Below are 21,157 nucleotides of genomic sequence, written 5' to 3'. Positions count from 1 at the left end.
CTCGGAAGACCAGTTGGGACGTGTGGGGTGTTATCGAATTCAGACTCTCGCTAGGGTTTCGGAATCGTGTTCCTCTCTTTCTTCCAACTTAGTATGTAGGGAGGCAAGATGAAAATTTTAAGTGCTGACCAAATAGTTGTGGAGGTATCAGTTGGTTTTTGGGTGGTGGTTTTTTTCTTTTCAAATGATGACACATCCCGTGACCGGGGTTCTTTTTAGGAATGACTTTTCTGCTAGTTTCCAAATTGTCACGTGACCACGCTTTTTGTAGGATTTCGGAGGCCTGATAAAAATCAATAGATTTTGGTTCCTTTTAAAAAAATCAATTAAAAAATTTTTTCTTCCGGGTTTGTCTTTCTGTGGCATCATTGTAGTGGAAAATACGTAAATTGCCCGTAATCTCAAAAACCGTTGGGTGGAACAAAACTGAAGAGATGAAGGAAGCTCGGTATTCTTCAGCCAGGGACTTTAAAGAAGACTGTTCTTTGTTTCGCTTTTAGAAGCTTAGGTTGAAGTTATCTTCACTGCTTGCCTCCTACTCTCTGCATCTGCTGTGGCCGTCTGGGGCTTTCAGTATTTTTGTGTGGACATTGTAAATTCCTCTTGTTTGTACTAAAAAGTTTCTGGCTTGCTGACTTATTTACTTTGGAGAGTTTTGTGAGTTGGGGATATTTTTGGTTTATCATTTGTGAGGTTAGAATAGACGGAGGAAAACTAAGTAGAACATTGCTGGCCTTGACTCCAAGCTGGGTTCTTGGAGACTAAGGAAATACTTCAGTGCTCTTCCCTCTTGTCCAGCCTCTCCTATTTTCATTTCTTTCTTCCTCAGCCACTTCTTCCATCTAGACTGTGGTACTCTGGAGGCCTGCAGATAAGTTCCTTTGGTTCTAGAGACGAACTTTTAGTCTACCCTCATTTCTTACCATTTCTTGGGCGGCCACTCCAGCACTGGGAGTTCTGTGCATGTAAATCCTGTAAGTACATCATTTCATTTACTTCTCACAGCATTTCTGTGGTATTAGCTCCATTTTAAAGATGAAGAATTTGCTGGGGCGTAGGAGGGGTAGGCCTGTTCCGATGGTCACGGGTGGTGAGGGGGCAGAGCCGGGATTCAGAGCAGGGCTGTGTGAGTTTAGAGTGGTAGTTCTCAGTGGGGGGTGGAGGGTATTGGACAGTGTCTGCAGGCATTTTTGATTCACACCTGAGAGGGTGTGCTGCAGGCACCTATTGGGTAGAGAACAGGGATGCTGCTCAACAGCCTACAATACACGGGACTGCTCCCCACGGCAAACAGTTGTCTGGCCCAGAGTGTCGCTCGCACCCAGGTTGAGAAGCCCTGCTTGACCTCAGTCTGTGTAACTCCAGAGCTCACAGTCAGCGCTTCTCTAGTTCTTCAAATGTGATGTTGGTTCTATTTAGGGTACCGCCTCCTCATTTTCAGAAAGAGCAGGGGGTGGGGAGGATTTGAGAACTTGAAGAGATTTCCCTTGATTAAGGGACATATTCATTCATTTGAAAGATTGACCAAAAAATTTCTGATAACAGAATCTCCCCCCACTCTTTTTTAAAATATTTATTTATTTGACTGTGCCGGGTCTTAGTTGAGGCACTTGGGATCTAGTTCCCTGACCAGGAATCGAACCTGGGCCCTCTGCATTGGGAGTGTGGAGTCTTAGCCACTGGACCACCAGGGAAATCCCTCCCCCCCTTTTTTTTTCCGAAGGCAAAAGTGTCAGAACTTGAGAGTCACTCAGAGCCCTTGAAGTAGACATAGGGAATTTGGTTTCTGTATTATTCCACTTGTCAACAAACATTTTCTGAGTAGCCCGTCAGTTGCTGATACAAAGGTGCTGGTGATATGAAGGGCAGTGGGGAGTCCCCACCTCCCTGAAGCTTACAGTCTAATCACAGTCATGAGATCACGTTCTAACTTTGTCCTAGAACAAAATTTATTGCCCAGCCAAGGTCATGGGCCAGGTGTCTTTAAACAAAACAGCTGGGACTTCCCTGGTGGCACAGTGGTTAAGAATCTGCCTACCAGTGCAGGGGACACGGGTTTGAGCCCTGGTCCGGGAAGATCCCACATGCCGCGGAGCAATGAATCCCGTGCGCCACAACTACTGAGCCCGCGTGCCACAACGACTGAAGCCCGTGCACGTAGAGCCTGTGCTCCATAACAAGAGAAGCCAACGCAGTGAGAGGCCCCCACACCTCAACAAAGAGTAGGCCCCGCTCGCCGCAACTAGAGAGAGCCTGCGCACAGCAACAAAGACCCAATGCAGCCATAAATAAATAAATAAATTTGTTAAAAATTTAAAAAAAACAGCTGCACGCCAGCACATAGGTACCTGTGTCATGGCATTTACTGTGGGTGGACTTAGGTGAAATGGGGAAAGATTGATGTGTTTTTCTTTTAAATTTTATTGGAGTATAGTTGATTTACAACGTTGTGTTAGTTTCAGGTGTACAGCAAAGTGATTCAGTTATACATATATGTATATTAATTCTTTTTCAGATTCATTTCCCATATAGGTTATTACAGAATATTGAACAGAGTTCCCTGTGCAGTACAGTAGGTCCTTGTTGGTTATCTATTTTATATATATATATATTACTGTATGTATGTTAATCCTAAGCTCCTAATTTATAAGGTTGATGTGTTTTTGATAGTTTTGTCAGTTGACCACATGTGAATATTTACAAGAAACAAATTGGGAAGCCATTCTTGTTGAGCATAAAATTCTTCCTTGAATTAGCCTAAGTAGACAATAGTTCTGCATGCATTTTATCATTGAAATCAAGAAACATGGGGCTCCCCTGGTGGCGCAGTGGTTAAGAATCTGCCTGCCAATGCAGGGGACACAGGTTCGATCCCTGGCCCGGGAAGATCCCACATGCGGTGGAGCAACAAAGCCCGTGCGCCCCAACCACAGAGCCCACCCACCACAACTACTGAAGCCCACGCGCCTAGAGCCCGTGTTCCACAACAAGAGAAGCCACCGCGGTGAGAAGCCCACGCACTGCAACGAAGAGTAGCCCCCGCTCGCCGCAACTAGAGAAAGCCCATGCACAGCAACAAAGACCCAACACAGCCAAAGATAAAAATTAAAAATAAATTTATTTAAAAAAAAAAAGAACAAATAAGCGATGAAATTTTTTTAAATTGAATTTTGCATTCTTCCTCTGGCATTCTCCAGCCTGTTTTCACCATGCCTAAATCTAGCCCCTTCAGTCCATGTAGTGCTTCATTCTGGTGGCAGATATAACTCTTAGGTGAACTTTGGGAGTGAGTGAGAGGAGTCCAAAAGGGTTGGTTCTGGGAGTTCCCTGGTGGCCTAGTGATTAGGATTCTGGGCTTTCACTGCTGTGGCCTGGGTTCAATCACTGGTTGGGGAACTGAGATCCTGCAAGCTGTGCAGCACGGCCAAAAAAAAAGGGTTGGCTCTGTTTAGGAATCACTGTGAGTGTTATTCTGTTATTCATGCGGTCAGCACGGCATCTTTTGTGAGGAGCTTTGCTTTTTGACTCATGCTGATGGACAGTGTGTTGTTCATTGCTAATGGATAGATTTCTCTGCCTCTTATCAATTTTTGTCTGCTGTGGGGTAGAGGGGATGCTAAATTATACACCTAAAAATGATTGCTATCGCGTGGCGTCTAACAAAGGGATGTGTGCTCTGTTACTACTGGAGGTGTTTTATTCTGGGAAGGATCAGAGGAATTGGTGCAGGAAGAACATCCACTGGCCTTGGAGGAGTCTTGCTGGATCTGCAGTTGGCTTGCTTCTCTGGCCAGGTTAGGTCACCACATTTCTTTCTTCATAAAATGAGATGCTTTTACTTTATAACGTATGTGTGTGAGAATACATGACACCAAGTAAAGACGTCACATAATTGGCTTCCAAGTACAGGCATACCTCGGAGATATTTTGGATTTGGTTCCAGACCATCGCAATAAAGCGAGTCACACAAATTTGGTTTCCCAGTGCTTATAAAAGTTACATTTATACTGTACCTGTCTATTAAGTGTGCAGTAGCATTATGCCTAAGAAAAACAATGCTTGTACCTTAATTAAAAAATACTTTATAGCTAACAGATGTTAACCATCGTCTGCGTCTTCAGTGAGTTGTAATCTTTTTGCAGTACTGACATCAGTGATCACAGATCAGCATAGCAAACATAATAATAATGAAAAAGTTTAAAGTATAGCAAGAATTATGAAAATGTGACACAGAGACAAGTGAGCAAATGCTGTTGGAAAATGGCGCCGATAAACTTGCTCCATGCAAGGGTTTACCACAGACCTTCAATTTGTAAAAGCCCACAGTATCTGTGAAGTGCAATAAAACGAGGTGTGCCTGTAGTTCTGCCTCAGGCAATTTGCTGCTCAAGCAGCAGGAGGAAATAAGCAAAATGGAAGAGAGAGAGAGAGAGAGAGAGAGAGTGTGTGTGTGTGTGAAAGTGTGTGAAACACATCTCACTTGAAAGCTAGCTAGGTAATAAATTTGTTAGTCAAAACCAAGGACAAGAAAACAGGGCCTGTGATTAAGTAGGTCTTCAGCAGAACATTTATTAAGGATTTTTTTTTTGAGGGGGTGAACTCACAAAACGCCTCAGCGAGTTTGGAAAGCTGTGATGCAGATGAAAGGTCAGGGTACCTGAGGGAAGGAGGGGGGGACCCAGGGGTGTAGGTGGAGGGGGGCCGGCTACCCTGGGTTAGGGAGGTGAGGCCAGAGCTTGCCAGAAAGCCTGGGCATGCCCGCTGGGGAGAGAACTCGGAAAACTCTCCATTTCCCAGCGTGAATCTTGGTATTGTACGTGTAGTGAAGTTGAGCTCTCCGTGTTTCCACGTTCTGGGTTCTTCCATTACTTTCTGTTAGTTTTTGACCGTGGCCGGTACAGGGTTTAGGATGCTGTTGCTTATCATGAACACAGAGAAGATGAGATCTAAGTGAATGTAGGCAAGGTCATAGCTAGATCAGCATGGGCTCGGGAGAGCCGGCTGTGCGTTTTGGAAGAAATATAGAAAGCGAAGCAGGCCATGGAGTTTTCACGCTGGCTTCACTGAACCCGGCTCATTTCATCACGGGGAGTCTGAACACAGGCTCCACTTGTGTCCGAGGCCTGATGCCTTACAAATGTCTACTGTTGTTTGACGGGGATGGAGAAACAGTATGGAACAACTTTCTACATTCATCCTGTGGCCACATTTCATTATCCAAGTGTGAAGGACAGCAGAGCAGTGTAGCCAGTGAACTGAGCTGCTGGGTCAGCGTGAACTGTTTTCATTCCAGGTTCTTATGAGCTGGATTAGGTTTGGGGGTACACAAGCCAAGGTCGTTTCCAGAAGGTTTGTTCTCTTGAGAGTGGTTGTGTTATCAGTGTTAGAGAAGCCTGAAAGACGCCTTACAGATTCCTGTTTCTGGAACTTGCTCTGTAGAACTTTAACAGATAGGGAGTGTTTAAATGATTTAACAGGTTTGCAAATGCTGGAACTCCCTGGGGTGCGGTGTGTGGCTAGGCAACCTCTCCGGTGTGCGCAGTTTCACACTTGCATGTGTAACCAGAGCAGTGACTAGGTGAATACACCTGAACATACATATGTGGTTTAGTTGGAAGTCAGAACAGAAGAGCTGCTTGAAGGCCACATGTTGGTGAGTGCAGAGCATTTTCTAGAATGAGTTCCAGTACTCTTAAATAAAATTTCAGCTATGCTCTTTGGGAGCAAACAGCTCCTACCCTCATATCCTGTTCCACATTAATATTTGCACAGTACCTGAATTTTATCACACTAGCCCTGGGAAACCCCGCCTCACAAAGATACGGTGTCATCGAAAGGAATGTGGTGTGAGCTAACGTGGGGACTGAACTCCCTTGAGCGCCAGTTGTGTGGCATCCTGTGGGCGGCCAGGACCTCTGTGGTGCCCTCCAAAATATCACATACCCTGCCCTGCCTGGTTTCCTGTGTGCACTGTCGCTTGATCTCCCCTCCCTCATTGTCCAGAGTGTTCCATCCCCAACTTCTGCTGTACACAGTTTATTAGGAAGTGGGTCTGCTGGTGGGGAAAGGGGCCCCCGGGTGCAGAGGAGGTGTCATGGGGTCTACCCTTGTGCTTTCCGCCCAGCCAGCCTGTCTCAGTCAGTGTTGAGAAGTGCCTCGTGCCCTCTGGGGTCTGTGTGCTCTCTGGGGCTGGTTTCTCATTGTCAGCTGCTTCTCCCCAAGTTAGGATTTCTGTCTCTTCAGTTTGTCACTGCTGGACCATTTGCTTTCCATCTTCTCAGTTTTGTCTCTCATCTACAGTTGTTCTCTCTTATTGTCCTTTTCGGGTTTGTACATTTTTTAGACCTTTCCTGTCTTCTGATGGGAGTGAAGGTCACACATGTTTGACCTGCCCTGTTTAATTAGACCAGGGGGAAGTTATTTAATCTTTATGAACTTGGTTTATTGATCTATAAAACATGGGTGGTAGTGTCCAACTTGCAGGTGACTTCAAGGTGCTCTCTGCCAGGTACCTAGTAGACATTCAGTGAACAGTGGTGGCTGATGTTACTGTGGTCATAGCATTTGTTATTTGAGCAAACAAGAGAATGGCAGTAGGTAGGGAGGGAAGTGGACATGTTTCTTGTGTGGGTGAATGAAGTGGGTAAGACAGAAGAAGAAAGAGATTTTGAAAATGGGGGAAGTAGTTAGTTTGGTGTTAGATATGTTGAATTTGAACTGCCATCAGGGTACCAGATGAATATATTATAAAGGGGGTTGGAATTCTTATCTGGTGCCCAAGGGGTGGGAGGGTGGAGGTGGGCTTTAGTTTAGGAATCACTGGGTTTTATATCCCAGGAAGATATGGTTTGGGAAGAGGTAAGGTCATCAACCTTGCGGTACATCTCCTTAAGAGCCCGTAAGAAAAGGGAGCCATCTAGGTTGCAGAAAGCCAACGGGGTGAGGGGAAGAGAAAGCAGAAACTATTATCAGAGTAGTTTTATGAACAATGAAGTAGGAAGCATTTTCAAGGTCATTGCCAGGCTGTTTAGACCTAATAGAGGCAGTAATGGTGGCTGAGTCCTGGCTAAGACTTGAAGGTCCTACTGAGGCCTCCAGCTATGGGTGTGATACTTACAAGACCCTTTCCCAGTTGGGCTTCCATTACCTTATTTGTTTAAAAAAAAAAAAAAGCCTTGTGTACCCTTCTGAGATTTTATATCATGTACATTCAGATAAATCTCTACATCTCAGAGTTCACTGTCTACTAGGCGGGCCTCTGGTGAGAACATTGGTCAACCATGAGGGTGTGTCTCTAGAAGTGTACACAGGGAAGTCCTAAGAGAGGCACTTTTTTCATTATTTAGGGCTGCATGTGCCTTAGGTCATTTAGATGAGGACCGAGGAGAAGCCAATGAACTGGCCATTAGGAGGTCTCTGGTGACTTTTGCTGACATTCGGGGGATAGAGGGGTTGAGAACCTGCGTTTAGTGAGAGGGTAGGGGGTTGATCAGGCACAGAGCCGAAATGGGTAGTGATGGCAGAGTAAGTTGGGGCTTGGAAAGCTTTTTGTAAGCGAAGTCAGCTTCAGTACCTTGGTGGGGACAAACTGGAGCATCACTGATGGAGAAGTGGGATGAAGTGAACTTTATATTTCTTTAATTGATCACACGAAATATACAAAAGCTACCTGCAGTGCTCTTAAATTTCTTCTCATTTTGACTTGGTGACAACTTCCTTGAAGAATGGGAGCCTCTAATCTAGTTGAGTCCTGTATGCCAGACATACAGCTGTTCTCTTTAAATAGACCTTGGGAAATTCCACTCCTCTTATTTAATTTCTCTAACAGCCAAAGAGTTCTACCTGCTGTGGCCCTCGTGGTCAGTGTTGCTATACTAACTCTTCCCTGAGCTTATATGGAAGTTCTCCAGCTCTTAACCTTTTCTGCTCCAAATTAAAGATAGCAGTTTTCTTATCTAACTTGAAGAGACAAGTCAGAACCAAGGTTCCCTTAAGTTACAGCAGATCATTTAGGAATCACATTTAGTTTGTGTTTTGCTGCTTTAATGTATTTTTCTAACATGCATATTAAAATTCATTTCTTTCAGGACTTCCCTGGCAGTCCAGTGGTTAAGACTCCGTGCTTCCAATGTAGGGGGCGAGGGTTCGATCCCTGATCAGGGAACTAAGATCCCACATGCTGCACGGCATGGCAAAAAAAAAAATTCATTTCTTTCATAATGCAGTCTTCTTCCTGAAGTACCTAGCTGTACTTCCCAGTATAGTTTTCCTATTTTGTGACCTTTATCCATTTCTTTGCATTTTAATTCTGTCCCCCAAAGTGCAGCCTTTATCCCCACTCTTTTCTGTCAAGCATTTCAAATGCTTTTTTCAGGTGTCTTATTATAGGTAGATTTATGCTTGTTCCTTTTAAGGACTTCATTAAATAAAACAAAGAACAAAATGTGATCCTCACTTATAGGATTAGCAGTTTCCTGTGAATAAGTCTCTTCATTGAACTGTCACAGTTCATGGTCAAAGTGTAATATTAGGAAAGTCTTATGGGTGAGGGAAATAGTAACGCCACGTAAAGATGAAAGTCTTGAGGGTGTTATGAACTACACAGATCGATCACACGAAATATACAAATATTGCAGACATGTATTGATCATTTCTTGAGGTCCACATTCCTTTAAGAATCTGGTGAAACCTTTTTATACTCTTTCCAGAGACAGGCTCAAGTACATGCTTCCATCCATACCCTCATCCTTATTTCACATGTGATTCTAGGAGGTGCATTTTCCCCCTGCAGCTCCTTCATGGACTCCCAATTAAGCACACTGGATACCTGTACTGTTTAATACAATACTCATGTAGCTATTTAAGTTTAAACGAATTGAAATGAAATTAACAATTCGCTTCTTCAGCTGGACCAGCCGCATTTCAAGTGCTCAAGAGCCACATGTGGTTAGTGACGACGGTATTGGGCATAAGAACATTTCCGTCATCACAGGAAGTTCTGTTGGATCATGCTGCTCTGTACTTTCAGGATGATTTAAGAAAATTGAATTCCTTAACCAAATCTGTTTTTTTCTCCTCTCTTCTCCCTTCCCACTCTCTCCACCACTGTTAATGGTTAGTATACCTAACTACAAAGGTGCCTTGTTTTAAGCAAAATTGAAAGTATATATTTCTTTAAAGTTTAATTAGCTCATCTTCATAAAAGAGTACTTACTGAAACGAGTTCTTTAAGTAGAGTGAGCTGCTCTGATATCGTGGAAGCGTGGTTTGATTTACACAGCATTTTCCTTGTCTAGCTGTCTCTGAGGTAATGCTCAGTGGCCACCTAGATAATTTATTTCATCTGCCAAGTTGTGCCTCCAGTTTGGTCTGTTCTTGTGGAATTTTGCTTAATTCTTCTTTTTGTTTTGGTTGACCTTTTGCTGTAAGAGATCACGCCCATTATTACACTTAATGACTTCCTTGACTTGCCTCTCTTGTTCGTGTGTTTCAGCAGAGAGGACCAGGAAGACTGGAAATAAAGGGTGGAGCTAATAGGCTGTTAAGCGAGACACCTGTATTAAGATACGAGGAAACAAAAACACCTCAGGCGAAAATAGAAATAATGTAGGGATTATCCATGCTTTTGTTGCCTTGGTTAGTTTCTTCAAGCCTCGGTTTCTCAAGCTATGAAATGAAGTGGCATGCCTCTCACTAGGGCATTCAGAGTGAGTGCAAAAGGAATGTGTGATTTTGGGGGAAAAAAAAAATTGTTCCTAAATTTAAACCAGGAGTGATAAATTCAGTTTAAGGTTTTGGAAGTGAGAGTTAGTCACGGGGTTTCAGATTTGAAAATCTGAAATTTTGAGGAAGCAGTTTATAAACCCAGCCTACTCTCCCTTTGATAACTTGTTAGAGGAATGTCGTTTTTCAGCGTTTCCTGTTGCATTCAGTACTTATTTTAAAGAGGTTTCCTCATGTGACTTTCAAGTAAGAATCAATTTTTTTGTCCTCTCCCACACATTCCCCCCCCCCCACATTTTAATAGACCTCACAAATAGAATGGGGGAAGCAACTAATTGAATAGAGAAACACAGAACTGTAAGTACGGTAAGTACAAATAGAAAAATAAGAATAGAATAACAAGAATGAAGGAGGAAGTAGTTCACTCTTTGTTCTCAGTTTAGCATTCATTTGGTACCTCATCGAATGGAAAGCTTTGTACTAGATGTTGCAGAACCAAAAAAGGACAAATGAATGGATGGCATTAGGTGTTGTGTGTCCCTCCCAGGGAGTTGACGCTGTAATTAGGAAACAGACACGTACACAACTGACAGATGGTTAAAGCATAAGTGAAGGAGAGCTGTAATAGAGGTGGAATGATGATGAGAATGAGGAGAAAGATTAGGTGTCAGAGGGTGGGGGGTGGGGGTGGCAAAAGTGGGCCTTCGGATGACTAGGATTTTCATAGCTGTTGATGTGGGGGGGGGTCCTGCTAGTCCAAGATAAGGGCCTGAGCAAAGGCTGGACAGTAAATGCCTGTGATAGGTTTGGGGATGGTGACTTGTAGGGATATAATTGGGACAGGCAGGTATATGAGGTTGGATAGCTCTTGGAATGCGATGCCCAAAATCCTATATAATAAAAGTTATAAAGAAATAAATGGGTTTCATTATCTGTAAGAATGGAGGCAGTTAGATCAATGACCAATAAATACTGTCTACCTTTAATCCATACAAACATTTCTATTTGAGATATATATTCTCCATGCTTGGATCTGACTCCCCCTTGGTTTACTGTAATATAGTAATTGGCTTTGGAAGCCAGCATGGGGGTGGAGAAGGCCAGGGAAAAGGCTACTACTGATACACTATCCGTAAACAATTGATAGTGCAAGATAAAAGTACACAATAGAAAAGCTGGAAAAAATAGTGTTATGAAAAGGAAAGGGTTGGCATACAATGCACTTTTTTTATCTTTAGTTTTGAGGTATTTGCTGAAAGCATGGTTTATTTTCTTTCCTGCCAGTAACCTACTTAACCAACTTCCTGTTCAGATTAGTGTGTGCCATGTATGACATGCATTGGTGCCACCACATGGTATTGTAATCCTAATAGAGTATCTATTGTGTCTGTAACTGGCTTATTGAAAAGGATACTGCTGAAGGGACAAGGAGATCATCTGTGGCACACGTAAATCTAATGTTAGGGTCTTACTCCTAATTCTGAGGCCGATGTAATTCCCATACCGTAAAATTCACCTTTTTAATGTATACAATTCAGTTGTTTTTAGTATATACACTAAATTGTGCAACCGTCACCACTATCTAATTCCAGAGTATTTCTGTCATACCCCCCCCCCGAAAGAAAGAAACCCCATACCCATTAGCAGTTACTCCCAATTCCCTGGAACCACCAATCTACTTTCTGTCTCTATGGATTTGCCTATTCTGAACATTTCATATAAATGGGATAATATATATATGGCCTTTTGTGTGTGACTTCTTTAAATTATAATGTTTCTGAGGTTCATCCACATTGTTGCGTGCATCAGTACTTCATTCCGTTCTATGGCTGATTAATCTTCCATTGTATGGATAGGCTACATTTCATTATCTATTCATCAGTTGATGGACATTGGATTGTTTCCATTTTTTGGCTATTGTAAATACTGCTACTTTGAATATTCATGTACAAGTTTTTGTGTGGATGTGTTTTCATTTCTCTTAAGCATATGCCTAGGAGAGGAGTTGCTGGGTCATAATGTTAACTCTGTGTTTACACCTTTTTGGGGAACCGCAGAATCGTTGCACCATTTTACCTTCCTACTAGCAGTGTATGAGACTTCTAGTTTTCCTATGTCCTCAGCAACACTTGTTATTGTCTGCCTTTTTGGTTTTAGTCATCCTAGTGGGTGTGAAGTGGTGTCTCATTATAGTTTTGATTTGCATTTCGCTACCTGGCCAATGATGTTGACCATTTTTGCCCATTTTTAAGTTGTTTTTTTAAAAATTATTATTGTTTAATTTTAAGAGTTCTGGATACAGGTCCTTTATCAGATATATGATTTGCAAATATTTTCTCCCATCCTGTGGGTTGTCTTTTCACTTTCTTGACAGTATCCTTTGAAGCACAAAAGTTTTAAACTTTGATGAAGTTCAGTTTACCTAATTTTTCTTCTGTTGCTTGTGTTTTGGGCTTCATATTGAGTTATTTTTAATATAATCTGAGTTACAGAAAAATTTAAGAAGCAGTTGTCCTTAAGGTCTGGTGGATAGCAGTATTTGATGAAACTTTAAAAGAAAATCATTTCTATTTCATTTCAATTAAGGCATTCAGTCAAGCTAGGCTTTAAGTGAAAATGAAGCTTTAAAAAAATACTTTTGAGTCTGCCAACCCCTGCCCAAATTGCAGATTCAAGAGCAAAATAAATTATTTTGGTTGCTTTAAAAAATACACATTTGACATTAAAAAAAGCAGTATGAATTTGCAACCAAATCAGGACTTTGAAGACTGAACTCGGTATTGATTATTCGAGGTTTTCTTGCAGACTTTCATGTTAACCTGTGAGCTTTTACATGGTGTCATCACGGTGTGCACGTTCTTCAAGTTTATCACTTAACAATGTATTTCTACAGACCCGAGTCTCCATGTCTCCTCAAGGGCGGCAGACGATCCCCAATTATGCATTTAGGTCATTTCCATTTGCCCCACTGGGAAAGTCCTTCCTTCCTTCCTTCCTTCCTTCCTTCCTTCCTTCCTTCCTTCCTTCCTTCCTTCCTTCCTCCCCCTCCCTCCCTCCCTCCCTCCCTCCCTCCCTCCCTCCCTCCCTCCCTTCCTTCCCCTCCCTTCCTCCCTTCCTTCCCCTCCCTTCCTCCCTTCCTTCCCCTCCCTTCCTCCCTTCCTTCCCCTCCCTTCCTCCCTTCCTTCCCCTCCCTTCCTCCCTTCCTTCCCCTCCCTTCCTCCCTTCCTTCCCCTCCCTTCCTCCCTTCCTTCCCCTCCCTTCCTTCCTTCCTTCCCCTCCCTTCCTCCCTTCCTTCCCCTCCCTTCCTCCCTTCCTTCCCCTCCCTTCCTCCCTTCCTTCCCCTCCCTTCCTTCCTTCCTTCCCCTCCCTTCCTTCCTTCCTTCCCCTCCCTTCCTTCCTTCCTTCCCCTCCCTTCCTTCCTTCCTTCCCCTCCCTTCCTTCCTTCCTTCCCCTCCCTTCCTTCCTTCCTTCCCCTCCCTTCCTTCCTTCCTTCCCCTCCCTTCCTTCCTTCCTTCCCCTCCCTTCCTTCCTTCCTTCCCCTCCCTTCCTTCCTTCCTTCCCCTCCCTTCCTTCCTTCCTTCCCCTCCCTTCCTTCCTTCCTTCCCCTCCCTTCCTTCCTTCCTTTCCCTCCCTTCCTTTCTTTCTTTCAAGATGGTTTTAGAATGGTATGGGGATGTATTTTTTGGTAGAGTCTAGAAAACTGACAACTCAGGGAAAAGTCTGGGCATTTTTGTCATGGTATAATACATTTCCATTAATTGAATCTTTTTAGAGAGCTTGTTTCATTATAAAAATGAAATTGCCATGGGACTTCCCTGGTGGTGCAGTGGATAGGACTCCGTGCTCCCAATGCAGGGGGCCCAGGTTTGATCCCTGGTCAGGGAACTAGATCCCACATGCATGCCGCAACTAAGAGTTCGCATGCCACAACTAAGGAGCCCGCGTGCCGCAACGAAGGAGCCCACGTGCCGCAACCAAGACCGCACGCATGCAAATAACTATTTTAAAAAATGAAATTGCCATGATAGGCATGCTGATTTCAGTATTGTCTCTGCACATAGAGGTGCGTTCAGGGTGTGCTAGGAGCGCAGGGGAAGGGCTTCACGGGGAGACGAGGTCTAGCTGCATCTCCAAGGGTGAGCAGGAGTTCGCCACCCACCAGAGAGCAGGAGGAAGGGTTTGTAGTGAATATCCTACTGCAGTCTCAAGTACGAGGCCCAACCACCGCAGTTTTCAACCCCAGAGCTCGCTGATACCATTGGTATTGACAGTTGAGAGGGATCATAAGGGATCCATCGCAGCTCTACCCAAGGCCTCCCTCCCGCCCTCGCCACAGTCTGCTCTTGATCGCAGCCAGCTACCTTTCTGGACTCCGCATCTGTTCAGGTTGTGGGCTGCAGAAGCCATTTCAGGGCTCCGCTCACTCCGAGGGTGTCAGCAGAAATCCTTCCGTGGCTGCTGAGGCCCTGCCCCTCCAGTGCCGTCGTCACAGCTTGCTCCGCTCTCCGCGGCTCCAGGTGTTTGGCCCACCCTGGGCTCTCCCGGGACGTGCGGGGTGCCTTGGCAGAGCCTTCGCACCACTGGTCCCGCTTCCTGGTTCTGGCCCCTCCCCCTTCTCACAGGTTCCTCCTCCTGCTGCTGAGCTTTGTCGGTGGTCAGACCAAATCCCCCAGCAGTGGACTCAGCCTTTGGGGAGGCTGGTCCTAAGGACAGCGTGCGCCTGACACGGTGCTTTAGAACAGCCCATGCTGGAGACTGGTGCATAGTCTCGCGCTAACGCAGGTGAACACTGCCGGTGGTCCTCTGGCCTTGGAAGTTACCACTTTAACTGAGCGGCAGGTGAAGTAGCTCTCTGTGTTACAGGATCATGTTGGATGAAAATGTAATTCCCTTGATAGCTGGAATCACGCAGCTCCGTGAGATGCTCACACCTGGGGTCTGGTCTGACCTAGGGAGCCGCAGGGGCAGAATCCCTGCACTGTTTAAGCTGTTCTTTGGGTTTTGGTTGGGTGTTGTACTGTATAGCACGTACCTCTCATCTGTAAGACTTGCATCAGTTGTAACGCAAGAGGGTTTGTGCCCGGGTTGTCAGCTCCCCCAACTACTAGCCCCACCTGCCAGGGCCTGAGTGTGGCCTGCATCCTGAGTGCCTGGCCCGGGGAGGCACGCACTGAGGACTCCTGCAGAACTGCTTTCCCACCTGCTCCACGTGCTTCTGGGAGGCGCCGCAGGGTTCTGCAGATGTGTGATTGCAATTGCATTTAAAACATGTTCAAACTGTGGAAACTCTAATAGAACTCAGATGTGCTTTATCTATGTGTCAGTGGATTGAATACTAGTAGTTCTGTCAGATTAACTTGTTTTTGTGCAGGTCTCGAAATAAAGCAAGCAAGTGGAAGACTGCCATTGCTACCCCTTCTTTTCATTGTACGTACGAGAGTAACAGGAGAACCCTCTGAAGTAAATGCAAAGGCAGCCAAGACTGCCGCGCCTGTGGGTTAACTACTGCGCTTTGGAGTCGGTCGCATTCCGATCTCACTCCCCCCGTCCCCCCCCCCCACTAGCTGTGTGAGCTCAAGCAAGGACCGTAACGTCTCTGAGTCAGTCTTCATCCATAGGGTAGGGATAATGAGAGGCTTGTGAGGAGTGAACACAGTGAAGCAGAGTCAGTGGCTTGCAGGGCTCAGTCACTGTTAGCGTGGTGATGGTGGTGATTTTATCCTTAACCCCCAAATATCAAGATTCTGAAGGGTAGCATTTTTTTCATCGATTGAATTTATAAGTTGAAGGCTGCTTTATGTAAGTCCCACAAAAATGCCCTTTGCTTTTAAAAAAGGGAGGGACAGGGGTTTGGAACTGTGGGTTTAGACCGAAAGAGGCTAGTACTTTAGCACAGCTCTGCCTACTCGGCACAGGAAACCTTCACCCTGAATTTGGTCTGTAGGACTGGGATCCTTTGGCTTCCTAATGTCTGCCTGCATTGCCCTCTCGTTTGTTCTGCCCATGACTCTTCTGAAATTTGACTGAAGAAATGGCCACAAAAGAAATCTACCTAGTTTCTGTAAAACTCCCAGTAAAGACTTCTTCATGTGTCCATTCCAGAGAAACTCCCTGCACTCCTATAATGAGCCTGGCACAGTGGTGAACCGCTTTCCCTGTTGTCCATGTCCAAGTGGATCTCCCCGACAGCCCTAGAGGTAGGTACTGCTGTCCCCAGAGTCCCCAGAGCTGCAGGATGTCAAATAGCTTGTCCACAAGTCTGTGCTCTTGGCCTTTGGCACAGGGAACCAGTTCTCCTTTCTGACGGTGGGCCTCCATTCGCTCACAAAGTTTCCTGTCTGCCTTGGCTGCCCAGAAAGAAGCTTCACGAAATTCTGCACTGCCTTTAGTCTTTGCCTGACGTTTCCTGTGTCACATTGGGTGCCTCTCCCTTGAGTGGTCCTTCTTTTTTCCTTCTTTGTGTTAGCTTTGTTCTGTGGAATATGGTTGTTCTGAACCACTCAAAATTTGGGCAGATTTTGAATAATTTATGTTTTACATTTCATCTTAACCAAATTTTACAGCTGTCTAAATGGGATACTTAGAAAGGTAGGATGGGTGGGGGCAGGTGAAAAACTTGTTGGAAAACAACAATGGTTAAGGTGTAGTATTTGATTCTAGGGCTATTTTTAGGCTGAGAAAGGTCATGGGCAGCTTTCAGGTGTAGTTTTCCTTTTAAATTAAGAATCTAGCTACTAATGGAAGTCAGACATTTCTTTTGCATTTTAATTCTTGTGTTTATTCTTAAAGTTATGAAAACAGATTGAAGGTACATGGCTGAGGTGTGCTTTATGATTTTTTCTTTGCAGATGACGTTTGAGCTGAACAATTAAGGTAAGATTATGGCTTATGTGACATGCTTTTCTTATGCACATTTCTTTGTAGGGTTTAGCTGATTGCTAAAGTCATGTTTTAGCTTGGGTGAAGAATATTGCCTTTGGGCAGTCCTTCTAAACTGGAGTATAAAAGGCCTTCATATTACATTTTAAGGTAAGTTTTGAAAAGAACGTATCAGGATACCTTTATTCATTCAGCTTATACTAAAGAAGTTTCAAAGCATTTTACTGTTTTCAGAGAAGAAAAAGGGAACATTTTTAATGTTCATAAACTCGTTATGTTAATGTAGAGATTACATGAAGCTAGCTTTTGTTAGATGTCAGTGGGAAATAAGATAGTTTGTATAATTATCTATATCACCATGCATGTTTATATTCAATGCTGCAGTTAGACTCGGAGAGCTGTTTGTGTCTGCATTAGTTGTTTGAGCAAATGCCAACGTACCCCCAAATAGGATATCTGGGAGGCCCCAAACTATAGATGAGAAATGTAAAAAATTGTACCCTATTTCCTGGTGTGTGGGTCTAGCATATCCCAAATTTGTTTGCTCAGAATAAGGGCACAAACTAGGAAATCCCACATTATTATGAAAAAAGAAAAGAACTATGAAAGTGTCCTGATAGAGTTAATGAATTACAAATCTCAAGGAATTTCTAAGACTTAATTTGGTAGATGTGTGTAACCACACATCTGGGTGGAGGTTGTCAGATTGCACAGTCTGGTTTATAATTTGATGTACAGATCCTAACAAGTTGATGCTGTACAATGAAACTTTGTGTCCAGTGAGGCAGTTAGAGACTTATTAAAATCCTGAGATAAATGATAGACTAGAATTCAGCACATCTGTTACACCCTTGTAACACAACGTGGAACGTCTGTGTTTATGTATCTTCAAAATCGTGGGAAAGGAACAGTCTTGGGATGGGGGGCTGCTGGGGGAGGTTCCCAGTGTGGGGGATGACTGTGCTGAGCGGTTCTGAGGGCCCCGCGGTTAGTTCGTGAAGAGGGGCTGGGTTCGCCAGCAGAGCGAGCAGCACGTGTGGGGACGAAGGCAAGGGCGAGCGTGAGGGCTGAGCCCGTGGATCTGAGTTTCACTTCCCTGTGACAGTGCGTTTCTGAATGGCTGATGCCAGGAATGGGGAGCAGGGTCAGGTGTCTTGCCTTAGAAGTTGGACTTAGAACTGAATCTCTGGAGAAGCACTGAAGAATGTTAAGGAGGGAGCATTAGATGCTTTCCTTATGTCAGAATAGTTGGTGTGCTGTTTTGGTTTTGCTACTCTTTTTTTCTAAGTTGAAGTAGTGTAATCAAGATTCCAAAGAATTAAACAGAGGAATCGATTTAGTGCACTGTTACTATGTCAGGAAATTAAAGGGCTTGAGATAGTTTGAGTTTCCTCCCTAACATTAATTTAGCCTGGGCATTGGGCAGAGCCATCCACTGAAGTCGAAAAGTCTCCAAGTAGTACACACTTTGCCTCACACTTTTGTTGGCCAATTTAAATTGTATTAATTATAGTAGTAATTACTGTAGTAATTTAAAAACACCAATAAGAGTTAGGGCCAAGTTGCCACATATTTATAAGAATAGTGTGTAGCATGTAGTAGGAAATGCAGAATTCTTGCACGTTATGGGAATTGTTCAGTTACATTATACTGGGTCATACTTGCATATAACCAGGCGATTGCCAGATAATGTTCGTTTACTGCAGTGATTTTGCAAATTCATCCTAGTCAATACAACAATTATTGTTCATGCCTTTATTATCTTCCCATTGAGGGATTCACAATATCTACTTTCATGTTAAAGTTAATTACCAATTTTGCTCTAGGGCTGTGCTGTCCAATACAGCTGTTGGCTCTTTAAATGTGACTATTCAAATTAGTGAAAATAATATAAAATATTATTTTATATAAATTCATTTATATATATGTATATAATTATATAAAATATAATTTTATATAAATTCATTTTCATTTTATATAAATTCATTTCCTAGCTCCCACTAGCCACTTGTGGGTAGTGGCTGACAGTCCAGATGGAGGACATCTCCATCGTTGCAGAAAATTCTGTTAGTGCTACTCTAAAGGTTGTCTTCCTTTACAAATATCTTAAAAGCCATTTAATACTGAAATATTTACAGTTTAAATGATATAATTTGATTCAAAATAATTGGGCAGAAGGGAGAATGGGACGCTATGGAGGAAACAAGATTTGCTGTAAGTTGATAATTGGTGAAGCTAGGTTTAGGGTCTGTGAGGTGTCATCATATTATTCTCATTATTCAGAAATTGTGTATGTTTGAAATTTTTCATAATAAAGAATTAAAACAGAAGCCTTAAATAGGAACAGTGCTCCCACCAGCCTACAAAAGGGTGTCTGAATCTCCGTACCCCCCCCCAGCCCCCCCGGGGGACTGGTGGTGGGGAGGGGGAGTTAGTCCTGCCCCAGGGCTTCCCCTAAAGGGTACGCATGGTACCACATTTTTGTTTAATGTTCATTTCATTCCCCCTCGAAACACACGAGTAACAGCCCAGGCTCACATTTGTTCAGAAGAGTTGGAGCTGCCCAAATGAATCTTGTGGGTAGAATGTGCTAGGTTATAATATTATATCAAAAATTCGAGTGGTGCTGACATTAATGTTAGCCAACTCAAAATAGTGTTCCTAATGAAAAGAATAGAGTCCTTTACTCGGTGGTTGGCTTCGGTCTGTTCACAGCCAGATCAGTCAGTTCTGTCTCTGGTTTCCTGCTTACCAGCTCCTATGGTGATGGCGCTGGGAGAGAGAAAGAGGGGGTTGTCTAGAAACCCGCTGGCCTGAGAGGAAAGCCATCAGTGAACACTGTCACCGTGCCACCAGAGGGCTGTTTGCAGTTGCTACAGAAACGTGCCCACTTCGGTGTCCTACTGCATCTCTAACAGATGGTGGCAGGGCTTATTGTGAGCCAAGAAGAACGGTTGAGAGGACAGTCTTTGGGGTCAGACTTGGCCTTGAGTGCTAGCCTCAGTCAGCGGTGACCCGAGGAAGGGGAAGAATGAGCCCTCAGCAGCTATCAGAGAGAGTGACGGTCGGGTGGTGCCTGGCACGAGGTGGAGGGCTCAGTTGGTGACATCTCTTGCCGTCCGGTATTCCCTGCGCAGAAAGGAATTGGGGCTCTGTGTTTTATTTCCCTTAGACACTGACATTCATAGAGGCATGTAGAACCATGTACAGGTCTAAAGGAATGTAATGGTACCCTTTTATTTTACAGGGTTCCGAAATCAGAGATTTTGAGATTAAAAATGGCAGGAAAATCATCGCTTTTTAAAGTAATTCTCCTTGGAGATGGTGGAGTTGGGAAGAGTTCTCTAATGAACAGATATGTGACTAATAAGTTTGATGCCCAACTCTTCCATACAATAGGTGTGGAATTTTTAAATAAAGATTTGGAGGTGGATGGACATTTTGTTACCATGCAGATTTGGGACACCGCCGGTCAAGAGCGGTTCAGAAGCCTGAGGACGCCATTTTACAGAGGTTCTGACTGTTGCCTGCTTACTTTTAGCGTCGATGATTCTCAAAGCTTCCAGAATTTGAGTAACTGGAAGAAAGAATTCATATATTATGCGGATGTGAAAGAGCCCGAAAGCTTTCCTTTTGTGATTTTGGGTAACAAGGTTGACATCAGCGAGCGGCAGGTGTCTGCAGAAGAAGCTCAAGCCTGGTGCAGGGACAACGGCGACTATCCTTACTTTGAGACAAGTGCAAAAGATGCCACGAATGTTGCAGCGGCCTTTGAGGAAGCAGTTCGAAGAGTGCTTGCTACCGAGGATAGGTCAGATCACTTGATGCAGACAGACACGGTCAGTCTGCACCGAAAGCCCAAGCCCAGCTCATCTTGCTGTTGAAGTTCGAGAGGTTGCCCTTGCGATCTAACCAGGTCACACACATGCACAGATAAGCACAGGGTGGAGACGAGAATTCGTGTTTGCAGCAATGGATCATGTACTCATAAAATTAAACTAACCATATTGCTGCCTTGTTAGTGGGTGGGAGAAGGGACACATCCACTCACAGGAGAATCTCTTTACGCAGTAACGGCACCTTACCTTTATAAGTTGTAACGGTTGTCTAATAATGTTTAATTTAAATATGTATGTCACAGAGCTAATAAATGAGATGACCAAGACTTTATAATTAAAACAAAACACTTGAGTATTCTAGAAGTTACTGTTTTTTCCCCGGAAAAATGGAGAACTACTTTTTCTATGTGTATATTTTTATGTAATTAGCACTCTGTTCCTGGTTCAGGGAAAACATGTCCTAAAGCAATAATGTTAGATATTAAAGATTAAAATCCAGTGCATTTGCCATGTAGTCATGTGATTTGAGGATGTGTTCATTCGGTTTAGAATTATGTGCGTGTTCGCTTTTTCATTCTACGTATCAGGATTGATCTCACTTGTAATCACTTGTCGTTTGTGTGCCCCCCTCGACCCCCAACACAGAAGCCGGCTTTATCACTCTTGGAGGAGGTACTGCTTCTGGATTGTACTGTGTGTGCGGGTAAATGAAGACA

The 21,157-nt window shown here is 43.9% G+C and overlaps 1 protein-coding gene across 20 annotated transcripts in view; it reads left to right on the top strand.

Moving 5' to 3' along the window:
• RAB9A (RAB9A, member RAS oncogene family) overlaps nucleotides 1-20,804 on the top strand; it is a 54,789-nt gene extending 33,985 nt beyond the window's left edge. For 3 of the 20 annotated variants that reach the window (XM_022565976.2, XM_022565972.2, XM_089904781.1), the window contains 3 exons: nucleotides 15,826-15,920; nucleotides 16,572-16,596; nucleotides 19,850-20,804. In XM_022565976.2, the coding sequence (XP_022421684.1) occupies nucleotides 19,881-20,486 (606 nt within the window). In that variant the 5' untranslated portion in view covers nucleotides 15,826-15,920; nucleotides 16,572-16,596; nucleotides 19,850-19,880 and the 3' untranslated portion in view covers nucleotides 20,487-20,804. The other 17 variants (XM_022565975.2, XM_022565974.2, XM_089904785.1 and 14 more) reach the window with 14 other exon arrangements.
• Nucleotides 20,805-21,157: the final 353 nt, after the last annotated feature.

The sequence above is a fragment of the Delphinapterus leucas genome, chromosome X, assembly GCF_059928025.1.
Source record: "Delphinapterus leucas isolate spDelLeu-1000000601 "Yukka" chromosome X, BTC_Dleu_Yukka2, whole genome shotgun sequence".
In the NCBI taxonomy this organism is placed as follows: Eukaryota; Metazoa; Chordata; class Mammalia; order Artiodactyla; family Monodontidae; genus Delphinapterus; species Delphinapterus leucas.
The sequence above is the reverse complement of the archived record's forward strand: the minus strand, read 5'-3'. Positions and strand labels throughout refer to the sequence as shown.